At 37.3% G+C, this 26,676-nt stretch overlaps 2 protein-coding genes across 6 annotated transcripts in view; one reads left to right on the plus strand and one right to left on the minus strand.

The window, feature by feature from the left end:
• Positions 1–807: 807 nt before the first annotated feature.
• Positions 808–21,981, minus strand: TATDN3 (TatD DNase domain containing 3). 5 transcript variants are annotated; one of them, XM_039230050.1, is made up of 10 exons: positions 21,880–21,981; positions 20,155–20,187; positions 18,994–19,067; positions 18,698–18,782; positions 14,522–14,584; positions 13,274–13,383; positions 13,057–13,112; positions 11,678–11,790; positions 3,980–4,060; positions 808–894 (listed from the first exon to the last, which is right to left on the minus strand). In XM_039230050.1, the coding sequence occupies exons 1-10, from the start codon at positions 21,943–21,945 to the stop codon at positions 889–891; spliced, it is 687 nt and encodes a 228-aa protein (XP_039085981.1). In that variant the 5' UTR covers positions 21,946–21,981; the 3' UTR covers positions 808–888. The 5 variants fall into 5 exon arrangements, with proteins under 5 accessions (XP_039085981.1, XP_039085979.1, XP_039085978.1 ...); XM_039230048.1 differs by lacking the exon at positions 808–894 and adding an exon at positions 1,220–1,467 and having other exon boundaries at positions 3,980–4,057; XM_039230047.1 differs by lacking the exon at positions 808–894 and adding an exon at positions 1,220–1,467.
• Positions 21,982–22,092: 111 nt separating this feature from the next.
• Positions 22,093–26,676, plus strand: part of NSL1 (NSL1 component of MIS12 kinetochore complex) — a 32,304-nt gene continuing 27,720 nt past the window's right edge. Inside the window, exons 1-2 of the mRNA XM_039230053.1 lie at positions 22,093–22,335; positions 25,775–25,850. Coding sequence (XP_039085984.1) covers positions 22,102–22,335; positions 25,775–25,850 — 310 coding nt within the window. The 5' untranslated portion in view covers positions 22,093–22,101. The remainder of the gene's footprint in view (positions 22,336–25,774; positions 25,851–26,676) is intronic.

The following is a 26,676-nucleotide window of genomic DNA, read 5'->3' on the forward strand; positions in this document are numbered from 1 at the left end:
ACGGGAATTTAAGATCCTTGCTAAGTATCCTCTTTGGTTTCTTGGCTAGTTCAGTTTGGGCCGTCTGCCCTAGAACTAGTTTTGATTCCTCTGTAAGAAAATTAATTTCAAAATATTAAAGACTATGTAAAATCACTTAGCTTTTTAGGATGTTAATTTTTTTCTATGATAGGTACTTTTTCCAGTATTTGCTGATTGTGTAATTTAGTAAAATTAAATACTCAGGTTTTGGTATGGGTCACAACACCTGGTAAACTACAAATAAGATTTTTTTTAAATTATGGTAAAATACACATAAAATCTACCACTTTAATAACTTCTAAGTGAATAGCTGAGTGACATTACGTACGTTAATTACGTACGATGGTGGGGGCATTACATACATCTCTACCATCCATCCACAGAACTCTATGCAGCCATGATTTTTAAAACTTAAAAATATAAAATATCACTACATGCAAAAATAGTCAGATACATTTTTAACAAAGCTAGGTACATTTTAAACATGACAAAATTCAGCCTGGATCTTTAGTTTATTACCTAACCTTTGAGGCTTGGTATTTAGTGGCCTCATATGTCAAAGTCTAGGATCAATAGAGGAACCAACGTTTTTCTCTTTAAAAAAAGTAATTCAAAGTCCTAACAATTCAAGTTTATAAACCCAGAAAAAAGAGATTTCTGACCCCATAAAAAAACTAGATGATCTCCTTTCACCAGATAAATCCTATGGGAAGTATAACAGGTGGTGAAGGATCAAACTTTAGCCACCATGGTAGCACTCATGTCTTACCTGTGGGAGCCACCCTGGCCAGAAGAAATGGTTTCAGTTCATATGGTGGTTCTACTGAATGGGGAAGGTAAGCAGCAGTGGTGTTTCTCAATCTTCTGCTAGGGCTCCATTAATTAAAAAGAAGCACAAAGTGGAATCAGAACCCAGGGTTTCAGGATCCAAGCCCGGTTTTAGGAGAAATATTTCTCTAAAATTATAATCATCTATACCCTTATAAAATGGCTTCCTCAGTTCAGACTCTTTTTTTTTTTTTTTTTTTAACGTTTATTTATTTCTGAGAGACAGAGAGAGACAGGGCATGAGCGAGGGAGGAGCAGAAAGAGGGAGGCACAGAATACGAAGCAGGCTCCAGGCTCTGAGCTGCCCTCACAGAGCCCGACACGGGGCTCGAACCCACAAACTGTGAGATCATGACCTGAGGCAAAGTCAGACACTTAACTGACTGAGCCACCTGGGTGCCCCTAGTTCAAACTCATAATCGGAACATTTCTTTCTCTCAAATGCTGTCCCCTGCAGCAGATTTGGTTTTGAAGCTACTTCTGGAGCAGCTGCCGAAGCTTGGGAAAGAGTTTCAATGCATTCTGTGTTGTCACTTCTATAACTTCTTCTACTGAGATCCCCTTCACCTGGGCAATATATTCTGCTGAAATGGAAATGTTTTGGGGTTCATTTCGTACCTGAAACAGAAGAAAGCACACAGTGAATCAGACATGACACTCAAGGAAAGCAATCTTAGAGATCATAGATAAAGCAGAACAAAGTTGAGTTGATAAAAACCACTGAACTTTTTTTTTTCTTAATGGCAGAGGAGGGGAGACAAGGCTGGGGAGAAGGCCCTGAACTTCAGCTTAAAAGCTATAAGCACAGTGTTGGCCTATACAACGTTGACTGTAAGTCGATGTTGTTCTTGAAAAGAGCAAAAACAATGTTAACACCGAGGCCCAGGGCCCAGCACATTCAGCAGTCTGCAGGTGGTGAGTACTTGGTGACTTGCCTGCTTGATGGATTAACTGTGTTTTGGTTTGTTGCCTAAGTGACTGGTTGTAAAGGTCACTGCTTAGCCTCTTCACCTCACAGATTTATTATAGCTGGATTCAAGAATTACTATTGTGTGTCTGGAAGAATAAATAGATTATATACTGGTATTTCACTGATGCAAAGATGCATTTGCCCCTGTTTAACATCTCTGAAATTGATATATGTTTTACTTACATTCAATGGTATGTCATAGCATAATTGGCAGTGCTTTTTCTTTCTTAGCTGTCACAAAACAATGGTGTATCTATAATTAATAGCACTTAGATTTTACAAATTATATTATTATTATTATGTTTTCTACTTAGGATAATATTCAGAGGAATAAGATGACTGTTAAAAAAAAAAACCTTGATAATTAGCCTAAAAAACAATGAAAAATATGCACCAAGATTTTTGTTTAAGGATGTTCATCATATTGTTTATGATACTGTGTTGGAAACAATGTAAATATCACGTTACATATATTATGGTATGTTCACATACTGGAATATTATAGTTATTAAACATGATGAGGAAAACCATATTGACATATACAGATGCTTATGACATATACAGATGCACACAAAGCAACTTATGAAATTTGTTCAGGCTATTCCTGTTTTTATGAAAAATATATATGTACATAAATGGATATTAAAAAGGCTGGAAGGACATAAAAACTTACACTTATTAAGCTTATTGTAGGCAAGATTTTGTTGTAAACTTTTCATGGAATTTCTCATTTATTCCTCAAAGTAACTCTATGCAACAGGTATTATTATTATCAGCTTTATTAAGTGTTGCCTTTTAGGTAAGAAGGAATCCTAAATGGCTGGTATGGAGGCTGGCTGAGGTTTAAACCTGAGAAGTCTGGCATCAGGGTTTATGCTCTTAGCCACTGCACTCTAGTGATAACTTTTCAGTAGTAGTACATGGTTCTATTTTCTTGTTTATGATTTTCTGTGTTTTCTAATTTTCAAAACAAACACACTTAACAGAAAGTATACCAGCTACGAAATTCATTAATTCAACAAATATTTCTGAGTACCTGCTATGTGCAAAGTGCTATGCTAGAAACCTGGAATTTTGTCAAATCAGCTAGATGCAAATATAAACTGAGAATAGCATCAAAAATTCATTTCTGTTAGGGAGAAAAATGCTACATTCTGTTCCTTCTAGTTTATACTAACCAGGAAAGCAATTCTGTACCATTTTGTCCTATACCCGAACAAAAACCTGACTGGAGTTGTGATCCTCTATTTCCTCATTCCTCTGTCTTCTATGTTCTTTTAAGAGCTGACGTATACAAATATGTAACTAATTGGACATTAATTCGCAAAATTCACATTGCAATCATAAATAGTCACAGTACATAAAAAATCACATCACTACTGCTCCCAAACTTCTGAGTCTTGAGTGCCAATCCTCTGAACCTGATAGGCACGGAGACACATATCTGATGGGCAGTCAAGGGCACTCAGTAAGCCACACTGGGAGGTGAATGTAATAGACAGTGTCCAAAGCAAATAGAGCAGATACTCTGGCTTCTTTTCAGTTATAATTTTTAAATGTAGCAATATTTAAAATATGATTCTTTGTGGCCTGCAATAATAAAATGTACAGCAAATATCACATCAATAAATCTATGACTATATCAATATTTGTACTGAAAGAAACAGAGCCTCATTATAACATGCTAACTGAAAGAAGAAAAAGAAATGTTTCTTGAGTATCTGCTATAAATCAGACACTCCTGGACATTTCATATACATTATTTCATTTAATCCTCACTGTAATATTCTCAAGTATTTTATTATTATTTTGCCCACATTTTGTAAATGAGGACACAGTTTCAAAGAGATTAAGCAATTTGCCCAAAGTCATATAGTTAGTGGGTAGCAGAGACAGGACTTGAATCCAGGTCTTTCTGACTCTAGATACTGAGCTTTTTACTATACTTGTCGGGCTCTCATTATTACATGAATTAAGACATGGCCAATATCCAATAATATGTGCTGGAGCACAAGAGCTATATAATTAATAAAACCTATCAACCTAGCGTTAAAATAGGATTCCACTGTATTTACACTGTAATGAGACACACAGCTAAAGTAAAAATAGCTCAAAAGAAAGATACAATCTAAATAATGTAGATTTTAGATCATCATTTACCTGTTTTTCTGGTCCCAGTGCAGGTGAATCTGTTTCTAAGCAAATTGAAGTTAAAGGCAACTGTTTCACAAGTTTCTGCTTCTTAGAGAAAAGAGAGAGCCAGCCAGTTTAAAACATGAGTCATAAAGATAAAAAAGGTACACTAACCCCATACACCAATGCGTCCTACTCTCCAAGAACCTAAAATTCATGCTTTCATATTCAATTAATAATTGTTCATATGTTCTCATCCTTCTACTAATAACTGATAGATTTAAACAGAAACATTCATGACCAAAATTACCGAAAGCCTCCAGGCACCCAAGCAAAAGTAGCCAATAGCCAAAAATGAAGTGTACCCAGCAAGGAAGCCACACGTCTGGTGTCACACGCCCACCAGAACCACCAGCAGGTCCAAGCAGGAGACTTCTGTGGTTTCTCCACCACCACCACCACCAACTCAGTGTTTGCTCCTACCATTCGCTATAGGTCACTCAAGGCTTTATGTTCACCAATTCAAAGTTCATATGCACACTTAAAATTTTAGATTGGGTAAGAGATGGCTTCATTTTCTTGTTTCTGATTTTCTGTCTGGTTTATAAGGATTATAATGAACCTCATGAGTTTTATACCAAGAACATAATTCTCTTGCTGCCACTGCACTTTTAAAGTAAAAATGGGAAGTGAATCACTGGGTTGTATGCCTGAAACTAGTATAACATTGAGTGTCAACTATGCTCAAATTTAAAAAAGTAAAAAACTAAAAGATGGAGACAGATGATACAAAGTAAAACATGGTTAAAATAAATTATTTTAGGATTAAAATTTCAAAAGCATAGAATTATGCACTATTGGTGATAAATGCTAAATTGTCATAAACTTCCTTTAAGGAAATGTGACAATTTAACCAAAAAATTAAAAATGTATACCCTTTTCCTCAAGGATTCCATTTATAGGAAATTCTACACAAGTGTCCACATGTATTTGTGGATGTACAAAGGAAGAAGTACCTTAAAATTTTTTTAACATTTATTTATTATTTTTGAGAGACAGAGCATGAGTGGCGGAGGGGCAGAGAGAAAGGGGGACACGGAATCTGAAGCAGGAGCCAAGCTCTGAGCTGTCAGCACAGAGCCCAATGCAGGGCTCGAACTCATGACTGTGAGACCATGACCTGAGTGGAAGTCGGATGCTTAACCAACTGAGCCACCCAGGTGCCCCATTCACTAAAGTACTTTAAACTGAAATATAGTTGATATGCAGTGTTATGTTAGTTTCAAGTGTACAACATAGTGATTTGATAAATACATACATTACTAAGTGTTCTGTTAATAGCATCTGTCACCATACAAGAATATTATAATAGTATTGACTGTATTCCCTATGCTGTACTTTTCAAACCCATGACTTATTTTGTAACTGAAAGTCTGTACCTCTTAATCCCTTTCACCTCTTTTGCCCATTTCCCCACTCCCTTCCTCTCTGGCAACCACTAGTTTGTTCTCTTATGAGTCTGGTTGGTTTTTTTTTGTTCATTTGTATCTTTTTTTTAGATTCCACACAGAAGTAAAATCATATGGGATTTGTCTTTTTCTGTCTGATTTATTTCACTTGGCATAATACCCTCTAGGTCTATCCATACTGTTGCAAATGGCAAGATTGTATTCTTTTTTATAGCTGAGTACTGAAGCACTGTTTATTAACAGTGAAAAACTAGAATGACCTAACCTTTACTTATGGTAATGATTAAATTATGGTACATTCATATTGTAAAATATTATACAATCACTTTAAAGAAGAAGTAGGTCAATATTTACAGACACAAACATATCCGTGAAGCTGACTCAAAACAAAAAGAATAAGGTATCTTATTTTATCTGCATCAGTGTTATCAATGATTATCTCTGAGTGGTAGGATTTAGGTTGACTTGAAATTTGTTCTTTTCTGAAGTGTTTCAATCTTCTATAATGTACATATACTGTCTTTAAAATTAGAAAAAATAAAATTTTAGTTTTGGAAAAGAAATGATACAGCTAAAAATTATTACTAAATAGGAAGATTTTCCACACATGATTAAAGTAGGAGAAATAAAAATGATCTTGGACTATCAATTAACTTGACCTGACATTTCTAGAACATTCCATCCACCAATAGCAGAATATACATTCTTTTCAAGTATGTATGCTCTAATTACCAAGACAGACCATATTCTGGGCCATTAAGCCTCAACTAATTTATTTTATTAAAAATTTTTTTCAATGTTTATTTATTTTTGAAAGAGAGAGAGAGCAGACGAGAGGTAGAGAGAGGAAGACACAGAATCCAAAGCAGGCTCCAGGCTCTGAGCACTCAGCACAGAGCCCGAGGCAGGGCTCAAACTCATGAACCGTGATATCATGACCTGAGCTAAAGTCAGATGCTTAACTGACTGAGCCATCCAGGTGCCCCCTCAACTAATTTAGAATAATTAAAATGATATAATACATATTTACCGAACATAGTAGAATTAGAGATCAGATTTTGATAACAAAGTTATTGGGAAAATTCCTAAGTATTAGGAAATTAAGCAACACACTTTAAAATAATAAATATGGTCAAAGAGGAAGTCATAAGGTAAATTAGAAAATATTTCAACCTGAAAGAAAGTGAAAATACAGCATCTATCAAAATTTGTGGAATGCAACTATAAGAACTGGTTAGTGCTAATGCAATTATAGCATTGAAGGTTTATATTAGAAAACAAGGAAGATTTTTAAATAAATAATATGAAACTTAACTATAAACTATACCTTAAACTTAACTATAACTTTACCTTAAACTTATAGGCACACCTTGCTTTATTGTGTTTCACAGATATTGAGGGTTTTTTTTTTTTAAACAAATTGAAAGTTTACAGCAACCCTGTATCTAGCAAGTCTATCAGTGCCTTTTTTCCAAAAGCATTTACTCACTTTGTGTCACTGTCTCACATTTTGATAATTCTTGCAATATTTCAAACATTTTCATTGTTGTTAAATCTGTTATGCTGCTTCATCAGAGATCTTTGATGTTACTATTGAAACTGCTCTGTGGCACTGGGAACTGTGCCCATACAAGATGGTAAACTTAATTGATAAATGTGTGTGTTCTGACTGTTCCAACCACCAGCCATTCCCTTGTCTCTCTCTCCTTCTCCCCAGGCCTCCCTATTCCGTGAGACACACAATACTGAAATTAGGCCAATTAATCACCCTACAATGGCCTCTAAGTGTTCAAGGGAAAGGAAGAGTCACGCAGTTCTCATTTTAAATCAAAAGCCGGAAATGGTTAAGCTTGGTGAAGAAAGTCTAGACAGGCAGAAAGTTAGGCATCTTGTGCCAGTTAGCTGAGGTGTGAATGCAAAGAAAAAGTTCTTGGAGGAAATGAGAAGTGCTGCTCCAGTGAACATACATTTGATAAGAAAGTGAAACACCTTATTGCTGATACAGAGAAAAGTTTTAGGGGTCTGGATAGGAGACCAAACCAGCCACAATATTCCCTCATGCCAAAGCCCAATCCAGAGCAAAGCCCTTCAATTCTATGCAAGCTGAAAGGGGTGAGGAAGCTGCAGAAGTAAATTCTGAAACTGGCAGAGGTTGGTCCATGAAGTTTAAGGAAAGAGGCAGTCTCCAAAACATGAAGGTGCAAGGCGCAGCAGAAGTGCTGACACAGAAGCTGCAGCAAGTTCTCCAGAAGATCCAGCTCAGAGAATTCATGAAGGTGGCTACACTAAAAAACAGATTTTCAGTGTAGACAGAACAGATTATATTGGAAGATGCCATCTAGGACATTCATAGCTAGAGAGAAGAAGTCAATGCCTGGCTTCAAACCTTCAAAGGACAGACTGACTTTCTTGTTAGGTGCTAATAATGCAGCTGATTTGACTTTAAGTTGAAGCCAACGTTTACTTACCATTTCAAAAATCCTAGGGCCCTTAAGAATAATGCTAAATTTATTCCGCTTGTGCTCTATAATGGAACAACAAAGCTTGGATGACAGCATATCTGTTTACAGATTTAATAATTACTAAGCCTACTGTTGAGACAGCTTTATTGTGATATTTGCTTTATTGCAGCATACTCACACTGCCTGATTTCAAAACTTACTATAAATCTAATACAATCACGATTGTGTGATCTTAGCATACAAACAGACATTTACATCAATGGAACAGATCAATGGATCTATACAAAAGAGATCACAAATCTAAATGTAAAACTAAATCTGTAAGTCTGAAAGAAGAAAACATAAGAGAAAATCTTTCTAACCTTGTGTTAGATAGATTTCTTAGATATGATACTAAAACCACAAATCCTAAAAGAAAAATAGTAACTGAAGTTTATCAAAATAAAGAACTTCTGCTCCTTGAAAGACACTAGAGAAAATAAAGGAATATATTTGTGAGAAAATGAGAGAAGACATTTACAAAACACATAGCAGATAAAGGACTTGCATCCAGAGTATATAAAGAACTCTGCCAAGTCAACAATAAAAAATAACCCAAATATAAAGGTGCAAAATATTTGAATGAAATTTCACCAAAAAAGAGACATGGATGGATGGATGCTAAATAAGCAAATGAAAAGATGTGCTTTTATTTTAATTTTTTAAAAAGATTTTATTTCTAAGTAATCTCTTCTACACCCAATGTGGGGTTCAAACTCACAACTCTGAGACGAAGAGTCACATGTTGTACTGACTGAGCCAGCTAGGCACCCCTGCAAAGATGTGCTTTTAAATTTTTAAAAAAATTTTTATTTGAGAGAGAGCACAAGTGAGGGAGGGACAGAGAGAGAGGGAGACTGAGGGAGAGGGAGTGAGAGAGAATCTCAAGCAGGCTCCACACTGTCAGCGTGGAACATAAATTTTAAACATCATTAACTGAGGAAATGCAATGGAAACCACAATGCATGTATCAGAATAGCTACAAAAATGACAACACAAGTACTAGTAAGGATGCAGAACCAAGACTTTGGCTTACTTTTGGTGGGAATCCAAAATGGGACAGCCAATTGGAAATCAGTGTGACAGTTTCTTAACAAGTTAAACATATACTTAAACTTACGACTCAGCAATAGTACCTTTAGGTTTTAACACAAAAGAAATGAATATATATGTCCAAACAAATATTTGTGTGTTAATGTTTATATCAGCTCTATTCATAATAACTTGAAACTAGAAACAATCCAAATGTTTCACAACTGGTAAATGGAAAATCTGGAAAATCCACATGCAATCAAAATAAACTACATATACAAAATAGACTGCTTATGCAACAACACAGATGAATCCAAAAACATTAAGTAAAAGAAGCCAGATCCAAAAGCTTACATAGATTATTTAGATCACGTTCTAGAATAGGTAAAACTACAGGGACAGAAATCAGTGGTTGCCAGGGGCTGGCGGTGGAAGGAGGAATTTACTAGAAAGGTGCATAAAGCAACTTTTTGGGATGATGGAATATTATATATCTTGAATATGGTGGTAGTATGCCTTTGTTAAAACCATAGAATTGTGTGTGTAAAAAAACGCAAATAGCAATAGGTATATTCCTCCATAAACCTGATTTTTTAAAAAAAAATTTTTTAATGTTTTATTTATTCCTAGGAAAGAGAGAGACAGCGTGAGCAGGGGAGGGTCAGAGAGAGAGGGAGTCACAGACTCTGAAACAGGCTCCAGGCTCTGAGCTGGCAGTCAGCACAGAGCCCGACGCGGGGCTCGAACCCACGAACCGCGAGATCATGACCTAAGCGAAAGTCGGACGCTTAACCGACTAAGCCACCCAGGCGCCCCAACCTGATTTTTAAAGCTATAATTCAAAAAATACTAAAACATAAATAACTGCTATTGGAGACTTTAAAAAAATTTTTATTTTATTTTAGAGAGAGAGGGAGCAAGAGAGGGAGAAGAAGGAGAGAGAGACAGAATCTAAGCAGGCTCCATGCTCACTGTAGAGACCAATGTGTGGCTTGATCCCACAACCCTGGACCATGACCTGAGCAGAAGTCAAGAGTTGGATGCTTAACCAATTAGCCATCCAGATGCCCCTTGGAGATATTTTTTTAAAAAAAATTTTGGCTATACCTCAATTCTATACTCTTTACTTACATTAGTTTCCAATACTGGTAGACAATTTACTATATTTCACAGAATTTAAGGTGCTGTTGACTGTAACATGCACCTCAATATCTAAGACAATAAAATATAAAAAAAAGAGTGTCTAAAAATATAGTAAATTACCTGAATTAGTTTTGTTGCATTTTTCATTGATAGAATTCACATACCATAATATTCATTCTTTAAAAGTATACAATTCAATGGATTTTACTATATTCACATGGTTATACAACCATGACCAGTATATAATTCCAGAACATTTTCATCACCCCAGAAAGACACCCCTTACCCGTTATTAGTAGTCACTTCCTGTTTTCCTTCACCCTGGCAACCATGAGTCTTCTTTTAGTCTCTGAATTTTCCTAGTCTGGACATTTCATATAAATGGAATGATACACGTTCTTTTATATCTGGCTATTTTCTTAGCATAATGTTTTCAAGGTTCATTCATGGTTTAGCATTAATCAGTATTTCATTTATTTCTATGATTGACTAATATTATAGGGGTTACATTATATGGGTACACCACATTTTGTTTATCCACTCAACAGCTGATGGACACTTGGGTTGTTTCTACTTTTTGGCTATTATAAATCATGCTGCTATAAATATTCATGTACAAGTTAATGTGTGGACATATGTTTTCATTTCTCTTGGGTATCTACCAAGGAATGGAATTGCTGGGTCATATGTTAACTGTGTTTAATTTTTTGAGAAACTGTCAAACTGAGTAGGTGTAAAGTGGTACTGCATCGTACCCTTGACTTGCACTTTCTTATTGGCTAAAACATCTTTTCGGGTCCTTATGACCATTTCTAAGTCTTTTGGAGAAATATCTATTTAAATCCTTTGTCCATTTTTAAACTGGATTATTTGCCTTTTTATACTTTTTTTTTTTTTTTTTTTTTTTTTTGAGAGAGTGAGAGCAAGATTATGAACAGGGAAGGGGCAGAGGAAGAGGGAAAGAGAGAATCCCAAGCAGACTCCATGCCCAGTGCGGAGCCTGACACAGAGCTCGGTCCCACAACTCTGGGATCATGACCTGAGCTGAAATCAAGGGTCAGATGCTCAATGGACTGAGCCACCCAGGCGCACCTAATTTTCTTTCTAATTGGTGAGTAGTAATGATGTTTTATATACTCTGGACACTAGACCCTTATCAGATATAATTTGCAAATCCTTTTTCTCATTCTGTAGGTTATCTTTTCACTTTCTCGATAGTATCTCTTCAAGTATAAAAGTACAAAAATTGTTTTACTGCGGAAGTTTTAAGTTTTGATGAAATCTACTTTTTTTCTTTGATTGCTTGTGTTTTTGGGGTCATATCTGAGAAGCCATTGCCGATTCCAAGGTTATAAAGATTTTGATCTGTTTTCTTCTAATAATTTTATAAATTTTAGCTTTTGTGTTTATGTCTTTGATCCATTTTTTTAGTTACTTTTCACGTCAGTATGAGGTAGGGACTTGTGATTTATTTTCGTAATGTAACTAGAGTAAGTATTACAAGTGTTATCAAGTATAAAAGCTTGTATTTTAATGTGTATTTCACAAAGCATAAGATGAGGCTTAATGAAAGAACTTACCTGTCCACTTCTTATGATAGAAGGAGGAATTGAGAAGAAGTACCCAGCTCTTACTCCTTCCATGGCTACAGACGGCCGGCCGTCAAATGCATGCAGAAGCACTCTGTCAGCACCTGTCAAAGGTTAATGATAAGCTAGAGTCTCCATTCATTTCCTTAATGAGAGGTTTTTCCACTAATCAAATTGGGCAATATAGATTGTAAATTTGAAGTAAATGTTGGTTACTAGGATATAAGGATGAGGTTCTACGACTTCTACCAGGTAAATGTACAGCATTCAAACAGTACAGTAAAAAATACGGCACATTCGTAATCTTCAGAATAAAACTGAAATACAATTCATTAAAAGGATGAAATATCTAAACATCCTTTATCATCAAACCTTTTCTAGACATTTGGAAATTGTTCTAGTAGGAAGAATTATTGTTCCTACTACATTTTTAAGCAGTGAAATTATCCTTCACAAGAATGCTTGTGAAAGAAGAGATGGGAAATCAGTGACTCAGAGACTGTGGTCAGGGCTGACTTCACAAGATTACCTCCAGTTCTAAGGATGGCCACTCAGCCTACCTAAAAATCTCAGTAATTTTAGTAATCCCAGGGATACTCATCACTGAGAAATACAATACTTTGTAGGGAATCACATTTACTTTACAATATGATACTGTTTTTTCAAATAGTAGGTATGATCATTTGTAGACTGTGACTTTTAAGTAAATTATGAAATCAATTTAGTGAGTCACGACTGACCAGCATGTGCTTATATGTATGTATGTGTCTGCATATATGTATGCGCACATATTCATATATGACGTATAGATGTACTGCTTGAAATAAAGTCTTCCTACAAAAAAAGTATACATGTGTATATATTGCAACTCAAAATAAAGGATATCTCTAACTGTGGATGGCACTTTATAAAGTCTGAAAAGTAATTCTAGAAGATATATTTTTACTTTAGAAGCAACTGGTGAAGTTGACAGTGCATTTTATGTCTGATGGCCACAGCCTGTATAATCACCATTTTCTGAAGCAGCAGCCAGAAAACGTGCAAAAGAGTAACACATCTTTGCTGTTTTTTCCTCCCTCCTTAATCAGCTGGTTAACCTGATTAAAAAATTGGAAGTACTGATTTTTAAATTAAGGAATATAAATTACCTGATCCAATTTTCATTTGCTTTATGCTGGCCTTCTAAATGCCATAGTCATACCTGAAAGTAGACTGACTTGCACAATCACCTTAGTTGGTTTCTGCCTCCCCCCTTGTCCCGTTTCCTTCCCTTTAAGAAATCAAAGTGGAACGTGGTTTATTCCATGAGAATATGGACTGGATCTGTCAAACTGAAATACCAGGCACATTTCTCTCAGGAACTTAAATACCTTGCTCACGTAAGAGGCTGATGGTGGGTCTTCCAGCTGAGCGTGAGTGAACATTTCTGTTTAACAACAAAAAATTCCTTTTAGGTACTTAATCTGAAAGCATTATTTTGTTCTATTAAAGTAATTCAGAGAAAAGAAATGCAAAGCTCCACCTTGGAATATCATTACTTAATTTGTTTCATAGCTATTAATACAGAAAGATGATTAATTAACCTACAGGGGCAAATTTAATCTTTTGGCTAATTGGACCTGTCGGATTAGGACTTGTCGTTGCTCTTCCTTCTGTTCATCAGTGCCAGCAAATCTGGGGGAGAAATCTAGTCCCACCTGTAACAGAAAAATAAAACAGATTTTCATGTTTACGGCTTAGTGAATCTAAAAGATAAGCTATGGAGTAGTGCTGTTCAAGAGAAATATGATGGGAGCCATACATACAAGCCACATGTGTAACTATACAGTTTCTAGTAGCCTCATTAAAAACACTGACAAGGGGCACTTCGGTGGCTCAGTCAGTTAAGTGTCTGATTTCGGCTCAGGTCATGACGTCACAGTTCATGGGTTTCAGCCTCATGTCAGGCTCTGTGCTGACAGCTCAGAGCCTAGAGCCTGCTTCAGACTGTTTCTCTCTCTGCCCCTCCCTCGCTTATGCTCTCTCTCTCTCCCAAAAATGAATAAATATTTTTTTCAAAATAAGAAAATAAAAACAGTAACAAGAACCAGGTGAAGTTAATTTTAATAATACAGTTTATTTAATCCTATTTAATCCAATATGTCCAAAATATAATTATTATATAGTAATTTTATTATTTCAATACAAAATCAATATAAAAAAATCATTGTGTTATTTTACATTCTGTTTGGGGTCCTAAGGCTTTGAAATCCTGTGTATTTTATATTTATAGCACATCTCAGTTTGGACCAGTCACATTTCAAGTGCTGCGCAGTTGGATGTGGTTACTACATTGGACAGGGAAGATTACAAATGCCTGTTTCCCTTGATACTATTTTGGCATGCACTGCTATATTCTAAATTTAAGTGTCATTCTTATCTTTTATCTGTGACTGGAAGTGGAGTTTATTACCAAATGATAAAAATGTTTCACAACTGTAAATTTTATAATAAAAAAATATTCTTTAATTACAAACTCTAGCCTATTTAAAGTATGTCAGTATACACCAAGTTAACTACCAGAGAGATGACCGTATTTAAGAAAAGGAAAACAAAATTATAAACGCTAATGACTCGTTTTCTTCCATTAACATAAGCCTATGGTGAAACTTTCTATTGTTTCATCCCTACGCTCTTTTGCTTTTTGAGGAAGTACTGACAAATTATTATTCAGCTAAATGGGGTGAAGATAATTATCTAAGTCAGCTGGAACCACCAACAGTGAATTAAAGATTATATTCATATACTATATGTAAGTCTGGATTAGAAATCATTTGATCAGTTATTTGGTGTTACCTCTCCAATTGCCAATAATCGATCCTTATAATTCTCCATAATGGGCAAAGCTACATCCAAATCCTGGGAGGAAAAAAAAGTAGATTTGCTTAAAGATGAAAGGAAACTAATACTTTAGAAAAAACCTCTTATATGCCAGGCACTATAATACCCTGGGTCCTTTACATACATTCAGTACCTTTAACCAGTGAAGAAGTAATAGTCATCTTACAATGGTACGTACTACTATTTGGAAATTTGAGTAGAAACATCCCACACCCAATCAGGTTACAAGAACATGACTTTCAATGAAAAGTCCCACTTAAACACTTCTGAATATTTAGGAGGAATCTCCTGGCATTTAAGACTGATTGGATTTCCTCCTGGAAGAGCTGAACAAGAGAGAAGAAAGCCAACAGGTCATCACCTTTGTAACTGAGCTTTTGGGAGTGCACTGAGGTATGTTCTCCTCTTAGGATGTTTTTTTAATTTTTTAATAGTGATACTCCCATACATTCTCTGCACTGTTTTCACTGATTTCTTTTGTCTTAATAGTCCTGTGTAGCCTATTTTTCCCTAAAGACTCAACAGCATAAACACAAAATATCACACATATGCTTGTTTGTCAACTACTAAAGTAACTGTATACCATTAGTTTCCATGATATTACTATTTCCACTGTGAGAGTTCCCTTGTAAGAAAAGGGAAAGACAAATAAATACATATATGGAAAATTTGCTTCTAGACATTATGTAAAATACTTTGAGAGTTTTGATTAGTCTCAGGATATATAAGTTGCAAAGGACTTCTACTGAGGATATCAGAACAAAGGAGAATTAAGAAAAGGGAGGTGAAACAGATGGTAGAGGAACAGGAGATTTTAGAATTACACCTGTAGAGACAGAAAAGATGAGAGAGAGAGAAAGCAGATCAAGCCCTTAGAAATACATTTGAGTATTTGAGACTCAACGAAGAGAAATTAACACTGTCGTGAGGAGCTAAGAGTATAAAACCTTAGAAACCAGAGAAGGTGTCTGACAACAGCTCAGAAGGTTAAATAGTGTCATCCAAAGTTTCTTCCATATCAAACATATAAATTACTCTGTCTCTGAACGCTCAGAGGAACGGAGAAGTTGGAGATTACCCAGGAAATGGTTGACATTTGGAAAGTCTTAGAGAGAAAGTGTCTATTTGGATGAAGACCAGATATAGGAGAAATTATGCTTCTTGGAATATGTATTATCTGTGAAAAAAAATTTACAATGAGATTGTTCCATCTTCTCATGAAACAGTCTAGAAGTTTCTGGCAAGTCAGGGATAGTAAATAGAAATTAATATAATTCACATTGCGAGTATGGTCTCTAGTATTTCAATAGATGTAAAAGGTTTTATGAAGACATAAATCTATTTCTCACTTCATTTCTATTCCAACCTCCTCCATAAAGTCTCAAGTTCCTTAATAGCTAATGGTTCTATTACGGGGTTTCAAAGATCTTAAACCTCTACAACTATGACTAGGACTGCTACTAATGTATAATTATTCATGGTTTACAAATGAGGAAATTGTGGGGTATCGGGGTGGCTCCGTGGGTTAAGTGGCCAACTTTTGATCTCAGTGTAGGTCTTCATCACAAGCTGGTGAGTTCAAGCCCTGCACTGGGCTCCATATTGGGCTTGAAGCCTCCTTTAAAAAAAAAAAAAAAAAAAAAAAAGGAGGAAACTGAGACCTAGCAAAGTGCCACAGATCACAGAAGCCAGTAGGTCAGGTATCTTTGACCTCAAAGCCCATACTGTTCCTATTATGCTGCTGACAGAAAAAAGAGAGAAGGAAGAGGGAGGAGGAGAAAAGGGGACAAAGGGCAAAAGGGAAGGAGAGCAGATTTATTCTCAATGATTTTAAGTAATTACGATAGATTTTTTATTAAAGAAAATGTTAAGTCTTCAGAACCTTTAGAACAGCTTCAGGTATGGAACACGAATGAAGTGAGGCAAGCAGGGACCAGAGTCAACTGCAGAGCACATGCCCAGTGAATTGTGGTTCCCTGAAGTGTCTCCAGGGTCGAAGCCCTGCCTGGTAATAATATATACTGAATGAATTAGTTCAGTAATATGCTGAAAGATTTGTGTGATGCTAGGCAACTTTACACTTGATCCTAGTCAAAAGGCTAAGAAGCGATGCTGGGCAACTTTAATTTTATAAACCAAATTAACTTAATAAACGCTTACTGCATACCTAGCTTTGTACCACATATTAGGGGCTTATAATTTAATCAGTATGGGAAAATGAATCTAGGGCAGGGACAAGCACACAAGGAATAAAATAGGAATAAGTGCTTATCTCTGGTTTTTCCAGAAGGCTATCCTGAGATGTCATAAGTTCATATCTGCCTTGAGAATCTAGAATTACCCATCTACTATTGGTATTTTAACTACTTTTGTAAATTAAACAGTCCTATCAGTTCTACATTCGTGCCAAAATTTGTCAAATCCACTCATCTCCTTTCACCTCTGCTGCTACCACGCTGGCCCAGTCTACCACCGTCGTTCAGATGGACTACTGCAAGTCTTCTAGCTCCTCCTGTCTTCCTTTTTTGCTCCTGTCTTAAATCCCCCATTGAACTGATGAAATCCAACAAGGCCCTTACGAGGTGATCCCTGCCCAGTCCCTCTGTCCTCACCACTGTTACTTCCCCTTGCCTGCAGTCATATCAGCTCTTTATTTCTTGACCACATCAAGCTTGTTCCTACCTTAGGACATTCGTGCTTGGTTGTTTCCCTTGCCTACAACACTCAGACTCCTCTCTCTGCAGGGCCAATTCCTTTGTAGCATTCAGGTTGCATTTCTCACATCACCACATCAGAGAGGACTTCCTTGACTACAATCTAAAAACCGGTATCCACAATCCCTATCATATAATCTTGTTTTATTGTCTTTAAAGCACTAGGTGCTACCTAAAGTTTTCCCGTTTGTGTATCTAATCGTTGATGGTCTGTCTGCCCCTATCTAGAATCTAGCCTCTATGAGAGGGATTTCACTCTATGCTGCTTGGAGGAGGGCTTGGAATGCAGTAGGTGCTCAGTAAACACTTGTTGACTAACTAAATGAATGCCTACTAATATAAATCTCAAGATCAATGAAAGAAATGCTGTCTTGCTATAATCCCCAATTTTTCGGCAATTTAGCTGTCTGGCAATTTAGCTAATTTTATCATTTCAGGAGAAAAACTCAAGAAAGCTATAGGACAAGTATTTGTTTTTACCTTAAGTGAATTAAAAGTAATTTTGTGTCAAAATAAATAGAGTTACCTGGGGTATCCGAATGTAAGAATACAGATTCATTATTATAAAAAAATCAAAGACCTTGTAGCCTCATTTATTCACAGGTAACAAAAAGTCTTTACTTCTTCAAAATGGGGAGCTATCAATTCTATTATGTAATAAACCATTTAAGAACCTGTGTATCACCCTGATGCTGAGTCAGAAGACAAGTCTGAAATATGAGACATATTGGCTATTGTGAGTCAGTGAAATCTTGTAGGTAGGGTTTTTTTTTTTTCACAAAGGGTATAAATGCAGCTTAATAGATCAGAGCATTCCTACAGAGATGGTTTAATGATCAAGAAGACACTGTATACCTGACTCATTTGTTCCCTTACAATACTACATCGATGAATTTGCATCTTTCTTTTTCTGGATATTTTATCACTTTTTTGCCAAAGCAACATGACAACATGATAAAAAATGTGAAAACAAGTCACTTATAATTCTACCCAAACATCACAGCTAATATCATTTCTGTGTTTTTCTCTCCAGTCTTTTCCTTATAGAATATATTTTTCCTTGGAGGTTACTCCCAGTGAATAAACCCTTTTGTATCCTGCTTTTCTCCCTATACTATACTGTTAAATATTTTCCTCATTGCTACATAAAACCAATGTTACACTTTTCATTTTCCATGCACGTATTCCATACGTATGTATGGATATTTAACACTCTACAAATTAATTAATTTTTACTCTGTGCCTCTAGGCTGTTTCCATTTTTTCTCTATTACAAATAATGCTGCAACAAACACCTATGTGAAAGGTAGTATTTCCTTCTTCTGTATTATTGCCTTAAAATATAGATCAGAAAGAGGAGGATTACAAAGACAAAGGGTATGATTTTCTTATGGTTCTTGCTTTATATGACTGTTACCTTTAATGTGACACTTCTTTGGTCTTCTGGTGAAACTCCCTGAACAGGATGAACACCCAAACATGGCAGGACAAACCCCTTATACCTAAAAATGTAGAACACATGAAGAGAGCAGGAATATTAAACTAGTAAACAATGTTACTCTAAAGAACAAGTATGAAAGAAATTTTTGGAGCTACATTGGTGTGACTTTTTTCTTCTCATTCTCCTTCAAAATGGATAATCTTTGATATTATAAACACATCATAACTACATCCTTATTAGCAACTTTTTAAATCCTTAATGAGAAGTAGCACCTTTCTGAAAGCTGCATAATCTTTTCAAATTCTCCTGAATGTTCAGCAACCACCACAAGAGCTGTAACATTGGCCTGAAACAAAAATGAATAGTTAGAAACTCAAACAATGTACATTTAATATAACTGAAGATGAATTTAAAGTCTTTTGTACTTTCAGTTATTCCTACTGACTCACACACCATCAGTATAATCAGGATGGTTATCAATGGGCACTTACTATGTTTCAGGCCCTATGTTCAGTGAATATAAATATCACCTCATTTAATCTACACAACCCTATGAGGTAGGCACTACTGTAATCCACTATATAGATCAGGAGAGACTTTTGGATGGAGTCAAATAACTTGCTAAAGATCATTAGGCCTATGTAATTCCAAACTTCCAAGTAAGCTCCATAGTGAATGATCACGGTTATGTAAAATGTATTGGCAACCATTTCTGGCTGTCATTTCAGGGAAGACTACAAAGTGGTAGTTACAATGAATTTCATAAACATTTCCAAAAATTAGTAATTTTTTTCTGAAACAAATTAAAAATGTCTCAGAAAACTTTTGAGACAGAGAGACAGAGCATGACTGGGGGAGGGGCAGAGAGAGGGAGACACAGAATCTAAAGCAGGCTCCAGGCTCTGAGCTGACAGCACAGAGCCCGATTCAGGGCTCGAACTCACAGACTGCGAGATCATGACCTGAGCCGAAGTCAGACTCTTAACCGACTGAACCACCCAGGCCCCAACTTTTGTAATTTCTCCAAGATCTCTGGAGTTAATTTCAGAACTGACAGACGGACCAGTATGTTCCATATAACTGGTAAGCACTGTGGCTGTAGGGACATGTTTTGGATCCAGACTATCTTATCTGTATCACGTTACTAGCAGTTTGTCTTTGGACAGGTTAATCTCTAGGTCTGAATTTTCTCATTCAACAAATAGGTAATGGTTGGCTATAAAATAGTAGCTTCTTCCTAAGGATGTTGTGAAACATAATATTAAGTGAGCTAATGTAAGAAAGGGCTTAGCTCAGGGCCTGGCATATAATAAACAATTAATGTTACTTATTGTTAACAAAGCAACATACATAAGCAGAGTATATCTGAATTTCAAGCTGTTCTAGCATGAAATTAATAGGAAAACAAAAGGCAATGATAGATATTGACTTACTTTCTTGGCTTTCTCCAAAACATCATCCAGATCCTAAAACAAGCGTGAGTAATCACAATTATTTTTGATGAATAAGTAACTGCTCTGTGGCTGTATTCATCAATGTAGTTGATGCACCATAAAGAATGACAAAAAGGCAAGGAACAGTGTGACAAAATGTGAAACGATGACGCACCTTCTGTTTACTCTTCCTGTCTCTCCCCAAAATCTGGCTTCTGTTCCCACTCTACTAAAACAGAAACTGTTATTGTCAAATATAAAGAACACTTCTCTGTCCCCCTCTTACTCTACTCTCAGCAGCATTAAGAACTCACTTGTTCACTCCTTCTTTCCCGAAGTATTTCCCACTCTTGTCTTCTGCTATACAACTCTCCTTCTGCAAACACCACTCTCCACTAGCTGCTACTTTCAGTCTCCTTACCTGGCTCTCTCTTCTCTGCCAGATTTCAGGACCCTATCTTCCTCTCTCTATACGTCAGGTGATCTCTTCCACGGTTTTAATATCATCATTATGCTAACAAGTCCCTAGTTTTGATCTCCAGCCAATTCTCTCCTGAACCCAAGACTGACATTTAAAAATGACTATGTGACATTTCCACTTGGAAGGATATTAGGCTTCAACATGTGCCAAACATAGCTTTTTCTGCTCTACAAACCCATTCTATGCATCTGCCCTCCCAGCCTCAGTCTCCCCTCCTCCCAGTAAACAACACCACCATCCTCCCTACAGCATGCATCCTCATGTCCTCTCTTTCTCTCCCTCTCCACCTCCAATTCCTTAGCATGTACCATAGATTCTATCTCTAAAACACACACTGAATCCATCTGCTTCTCTCAACCCCCCTGGTAACCGCCATCATCTCCTGTCTGCAGACAGTAAAAGTCTCCAAAAGCTAGGATTTTCTAGCTTCCAATCGTGCTATTTGCCACACATTAGCAAAATGGTTTTTAAAATGGAAATCAGATCTTGTCACTCTCCCTTAAAAAAAAAAACAAAATAAAAAATCTTTACTGGATCCACACTGTCCTTACTGACCTACCTCACCAGTCTTGTTTCAACACCTCTCTTTCTAGCTCATCGGGCTCCGCCTAGCCTTTTTGTAGCCTGAATGTGCCAAATTCTATCCTGTCTGGGGCCTGCAACCTGCTTGCTTTCTACACCACTGTACCCACCACCTTGCTTGGCCGACTCTTTGTCTTTGCAATTCCAACCTAAGTGCCCCCTCTTGAGAGGTTTTCCCCTAGGAGACCTCGCTCTTCCTTCTCTATCATCAGCCTCTGGTTCCCAATGGAGCAGATAAAACTTTGCAACTCTGATTCTGTGTGTTCTGTTGTTTTGTTTGGTCTCTCCCCCATTAGAACTGGAACACTCAGTGCGCGGGAAAGTGCCGCGAGCTCACTTTTCCTGGGAAAACTGGGGGCTCCACCAGGAGCTGCAGGGCGAGTGGGCTAAATGGCCGGACCAAGGGGAGGAAGGGAAGCAGTCCAGCAAACGAGGAGAGCAAATAAAAGTCACGTGGAGGCAGAGGGCTTAACGCAATTCGGGATCAGAAAGGAAAATCAAGACGACAGATTAAATACGGAGTCGGGGGCAATTCACTTCGGGCCATAAACGGGCCTGGGAGGATTGGAGGCTTGGTCCTAAAGGAGGAGAGCAAAGTTAACCTGAAGGGAAAGGACGGCGAGCCTCCCCGCTCCCACGGGCAGGGCCACGCCCTTACATACGCTGTCAAAGTCCGGGGCCGACAGATGGCAGTGACAGTCCACCAACCCTAAGCCCACCGGCCTCATAGCCGCAGCCAGCGCAGCGCTCCACTAGTCCGCGGAGCACAGCCCGGAACTCTGAGCCGCGGCGACTTAAGTTTCCGCCCGGACGCGTGCTGCTTCCCCCAGTGAGAACCCGCCCTTCCGCTCCTAGAGTTCCCGCCCGCTGTTCAAACAGGGAAGATGGCGGGCGCTCCTCTGTTGGTGGTCCCTTCTCCTCCGAGCGACGTGGAGACAGTGGTCGGGGCGGACGACCGGGCGTCGGTCGCCGCCACTTCTCGAGAGGACTTCCGGGTGCGCTGCACCTCGAAGCGGGCCGTGACGGAAATGCTAGAACTGTGCGGCCGCTTTGTGGAAAAGCTCGGGGAAGCGCTGCCAGAGGAGATTCGGGAGCCTGCGCTGCGAGATGTGCAGTGGGTACGGGCCCAGTAGCCATCTCTTGTCTTAACACCCTCTTAACCCACACGCGTCTCAGGGCCCAGAAGGAGCCTACGCCGGGCTTCGCAAAGTGCCGCCCGCTCGCGTAGAAGCGGCCCGAGAAACGCGAGGGGACGAAGTAGATGCTAGTGTCAGCCAGGTAGCATTAATCGCTTAGACCGGCGCTGTCCAGTAGAAAAATACAAGGCGAGCTATGTCTGTAACTTGAAATTAAAGGGAAAAAAAAAGAGGTGAAATTAACTTTAATGATATGTTTTATTTAGCACGCTCCATTTGTACCTAAGATACCGTTTTAGCTTGTAATAGCAAAAAGTGAACGAGACGTTCCATACTCTTTTGTTAGTACTAAACGTTTCAAATCTGGTGTCTTAAATGTAAAGCTCGTCTCTTTAGTAGCCACATGTTAAGGCTTCAGTAACCAAGTGGCAAGTGGTTCCCTGTTGGACAGTGCAGACATAGACTCCAGGAGGAATTCTCCTGGAAAGGGTAATCCTGGAAGTCAGTCAGTCACCAAACGAGCGTTTGGTCTTTCTTTTGCCTGTTTTAAAATTTCATGGAAAGCCCGCGAAAACCTCTTCCCTAAAAGTCTAAAGTAGATAAGAAAGCGGTCTTGATTATAAACTTTACTGGCCCTCATATCATTCCCCTTCCCTTCTCATATTTTGCACTACCCTGAAGAAGGGAGCTATCTATCTATCTATGTATTTATCTGTGTCTGTCTATCTATCTATCCATCAATCTATCTGTTTAAGAAAAGACCCAACAGATTGAGGGACTGGTACCTGTCTTAAGGAAGCACACAATTTATCTATAGGAAAAAAATTCACACTTTGTGAATGACCACAGTGCAAACAAATATAAAGGTTAAATGGAAAAAGGAAGGAACAATCCCTGGGTAGTGATTCTGTATTCCAGTTTTGTGTAGAGTAATTTTGCTGCTACCTTCTTGCAAGCAAGGGAAGAATGGAGACATACCTTAGGACATTTTTAGCAGTTTTGGGGAAAAGACTGTTTCATTGCATAATAATCTTAGAATTTGCCCCTTTCTAGGAAGTGCTAACATACTTAGAACATTTACCTTACAGAAAAAACGGAGCTTGGCTTAACCTACTGTACCTTATTTAATGGATATTTAAGTGAATTAGAAGATAAAGATTTGAAGACTTAAACTACCAAGGAATTCACTTGTGTTTTAGATTAAGAGTAGATAAAAGGCAGAGGCTTTAATTATGCTGACATATCTATCCACATAATATAGTAATGGATATTCTAAAAAAAAAAAAAGTTGGATTGGGTCACCTGGGTAGCTGTCAGTCAAGTTTGTGACCTGATTTCTGCTTCCCTCAGGATTGCTAGTAAGTTCCAACCCTGTCGGGCTCTGTGCTGACAGTGCAGAACCTGCTTGGGATTCCTCTCCCTCTCTCTGTCCCTTGCTCGCTTGCACTGTCTCTCTCTCAAGTAAACTTTAAAAAATTTGCATTGATATGATTTTGCAATGAATATGACAGTTTGTATTCTGAGATAATTTTTGAATGGCCATGTATAAAGGATTTTATTTTATAAAATCTTTAAAGTGTAGAGTATTTACTTTAACCCATAATTATCAGTTATTATTTGATTTATGTTGATTTTTAACTCATACAAAATGAGTAAAATACATTCTCATTGTAAAAAACAGCGTAAAACAAAAGTCTGAATTCCTTTCCCCCATCCCTCTTCCTTGGAAGTAACTTAGTATTATGGAGGGCCTGGAGCATGTAATCTTTCTATACCCTCCTCCACCCCACTGTTTTTGGGTAACATTTGTTTATTTTTGAGACAGGGAGAGAGAATCTGAAGCAGGCTCCACAGTTTGGGCACAGAGCCCTTTGGGTGGGATCATGACCTCTGAGCCAAAATCAGGAGGCAGATGCTTCACTCACTGAGCCACCCAGGCATTCCCATCTATATCCTTTTTTTATGACTTTACATCTCTCTCTCTCTCTTTGTTGTTTTACTTTTCTGTTTTTTACTTTAATAGTGTCATGCTAATGTAGCAGTTTAGCTTTTTTTTCTATCAAATATGTCTTTGTTATTTGACAATGTTGTTTAGTAATATACTTCATTCTTCTTAAGTGTTGCTTGATATGGATATAGTATATTTGACCATTTTCCAAATTGTGATTTAGATTTTATTTTCCCCTCAATGTTTCATAATTTCAAATAGTGCTTTAATAAACATTTCTAATGCATTTTTTATGTTTTTATGGGAATAGTTCTTTAGGCTACTTTGCTAGAAGTGAAATTGTTGGGTAATTAATAGGGAATGTCCATTTAACAATTTAACGGTACTACCAAATTCCATTAATTCTTTATTTTTTAATATACACATTTTTAACTTTATAAAAAAATAGATGAATACAGTGGACACTTGTATATCCATCACCAAATTTAACAGTTACCAAAATTTTGTTACGCTTCCTGTTTTATTTATTTATTTTTTAAGTAGACTCCACATCCAATGTGGGGCTTGAACTCAATCCCTGAGATCAGGAGTCATATGCTCTATAGTCACATAAGCCAGCCAGGTGCCCCATTATACTTACTATTTTATTTTGTTTTTTGTCATTAAAATTTTTTTTTCTAAGTTTACTTATTTATTTTGAGAGAGAGATATCAGAAGGGGCAGAGAGAGAATCCCAAGCAGGCTCTGCACTGTCCGTCCACGTGGAGCCTGATGAGGGGTTCAAAACTCACAAACTGCAAAATCATGACCTGAGCAGAAATCAAGAGTCAACCTACTGAACCACCCAGCCGCCCCCACACTTCCTACCTTATTTCATTTTGATTTATTTATTTTTAAATGTGTATTTATTTTTAGAGACATGCGTGCAAGTGGGGGAGGGGCAGAGAAAGAGGGAGATGGAGGATCCAAAGCAGGCTCTGTGCTGACAGCAGAGAACCTGACATGGGGCTCTCTAACTCATCTACTGTGAGATTATGACCTGAGCCGAAGTCGGATGCTCAACCAACTGAGCCACCCAGGCACCCCTACACTTGCTATTTTAAAGCAAACTGCAGATCTCCTATCATTTCATCTCTGTATATCTCAGTGAACATCTCTAAAAAATAGAGTCCTTTATGAAGAAATTAATTTCACTATCTTTTAAGCATTTGTCCCCTCTTGTTAACACTGATGCTCATTCAGCAGCATGTGTAGTGCTTGTACCCTTGAGATTCAACTGACCCCAAATCAGAGTTAAAATGTAGACAGAATCAATGACTGATGGAATCTTAACTTAACTGAAAACAATATACTAATAAACTAGTCTACTTTTCTTGATATTGTCTACATATCTGAAATTCTTACTTTGAAAAATGTTTTAATTCAATATTTAAAGTTGTTTTTCATGACTTGAGTATTGTGCATTTATTTCAGACTTTTGAATCAGCTGTGCAAGAGAATGTCAGCATTAACGGGCAAGCATGGCAGGAAGCTTCAGATAGTTTTTTGGGTATGTGTATTAACTTCTTCCTTGTGTCGTTAATTTCCGAATTATTTTTGTAGCTAGTTTTATTTCAAATGCTAATTTTTAATCCCCATTTTCAGTGTCCCTTTTAAAAAATCTCCTTCACTGGGTGGAGGGGGGATGGAAATGAATCTAGAAGACTATGGAAGCCATAGTCTGAAGCAAACAATACAGTAGGTACTTTGATTCTATATATATGCTGTCTGGGCATTCTAAACAAGAATCTGATTCATCTTTGAAAGTACCCTTGTCAGTAGTTTACTGGAAAATACTGTACAACTATCTTCAGACAAAGAAACAGGCCCAGAGAATTTGTGATTAATATCTTATAAATCAAGTTGTAGTTTTACAGGTGATCCTTAGAGTAGATAGTGAAGTACCCTGAGAAGTATGAAGTTAAATTATAAGAGTACTATGTAAAGTATGAGTTAAATATATGGAGAAAACTCCTTAAAGACAGATTATTTTCTTCAAAGAAGACTTGATTGTGCTAATGATGTTGACATATCTGAAAAAATCAAAGTTTTAATAGAAATGGTCAGTGTAAGAAGGAAAAAATTAGTAGAAAAGGAAAGATCTATGTGGGAAGAGGGGCAGAGTTTTCCAGCAGTCTAGGAGAAGGACTACCCTGACAAGCAGGTCAGAGTATCTTGTCTTTCCCCATAGTGATGTTAGAGTCTGACCAACATAACTTGATATCACTGCTTGATATCACTAGGTCCATTTTTACTCTTGAGCTCATTCCAGGCCCATCAGGTAATCTCTGTGGTTATAGTTTTTCTTCTCAACGTTAAGATAATACTTTGCCCAG

The sequence above is a fragment of the Hyaena hyaena genome, unplaced genomic scaffold (genome assembly GCF_003009895.1).
Source record: "Hyaena hyaena isolate Hyena2069 unplaced genomic scaffold, ASM300989v1 scaffold_43, whole genome shotgun sequence".
NCBI lineage: Eukaryota > Metazoa > Chordata > Mammalia > Carnivora > Hyaenidae > Hyaena > Hyaena hyaena.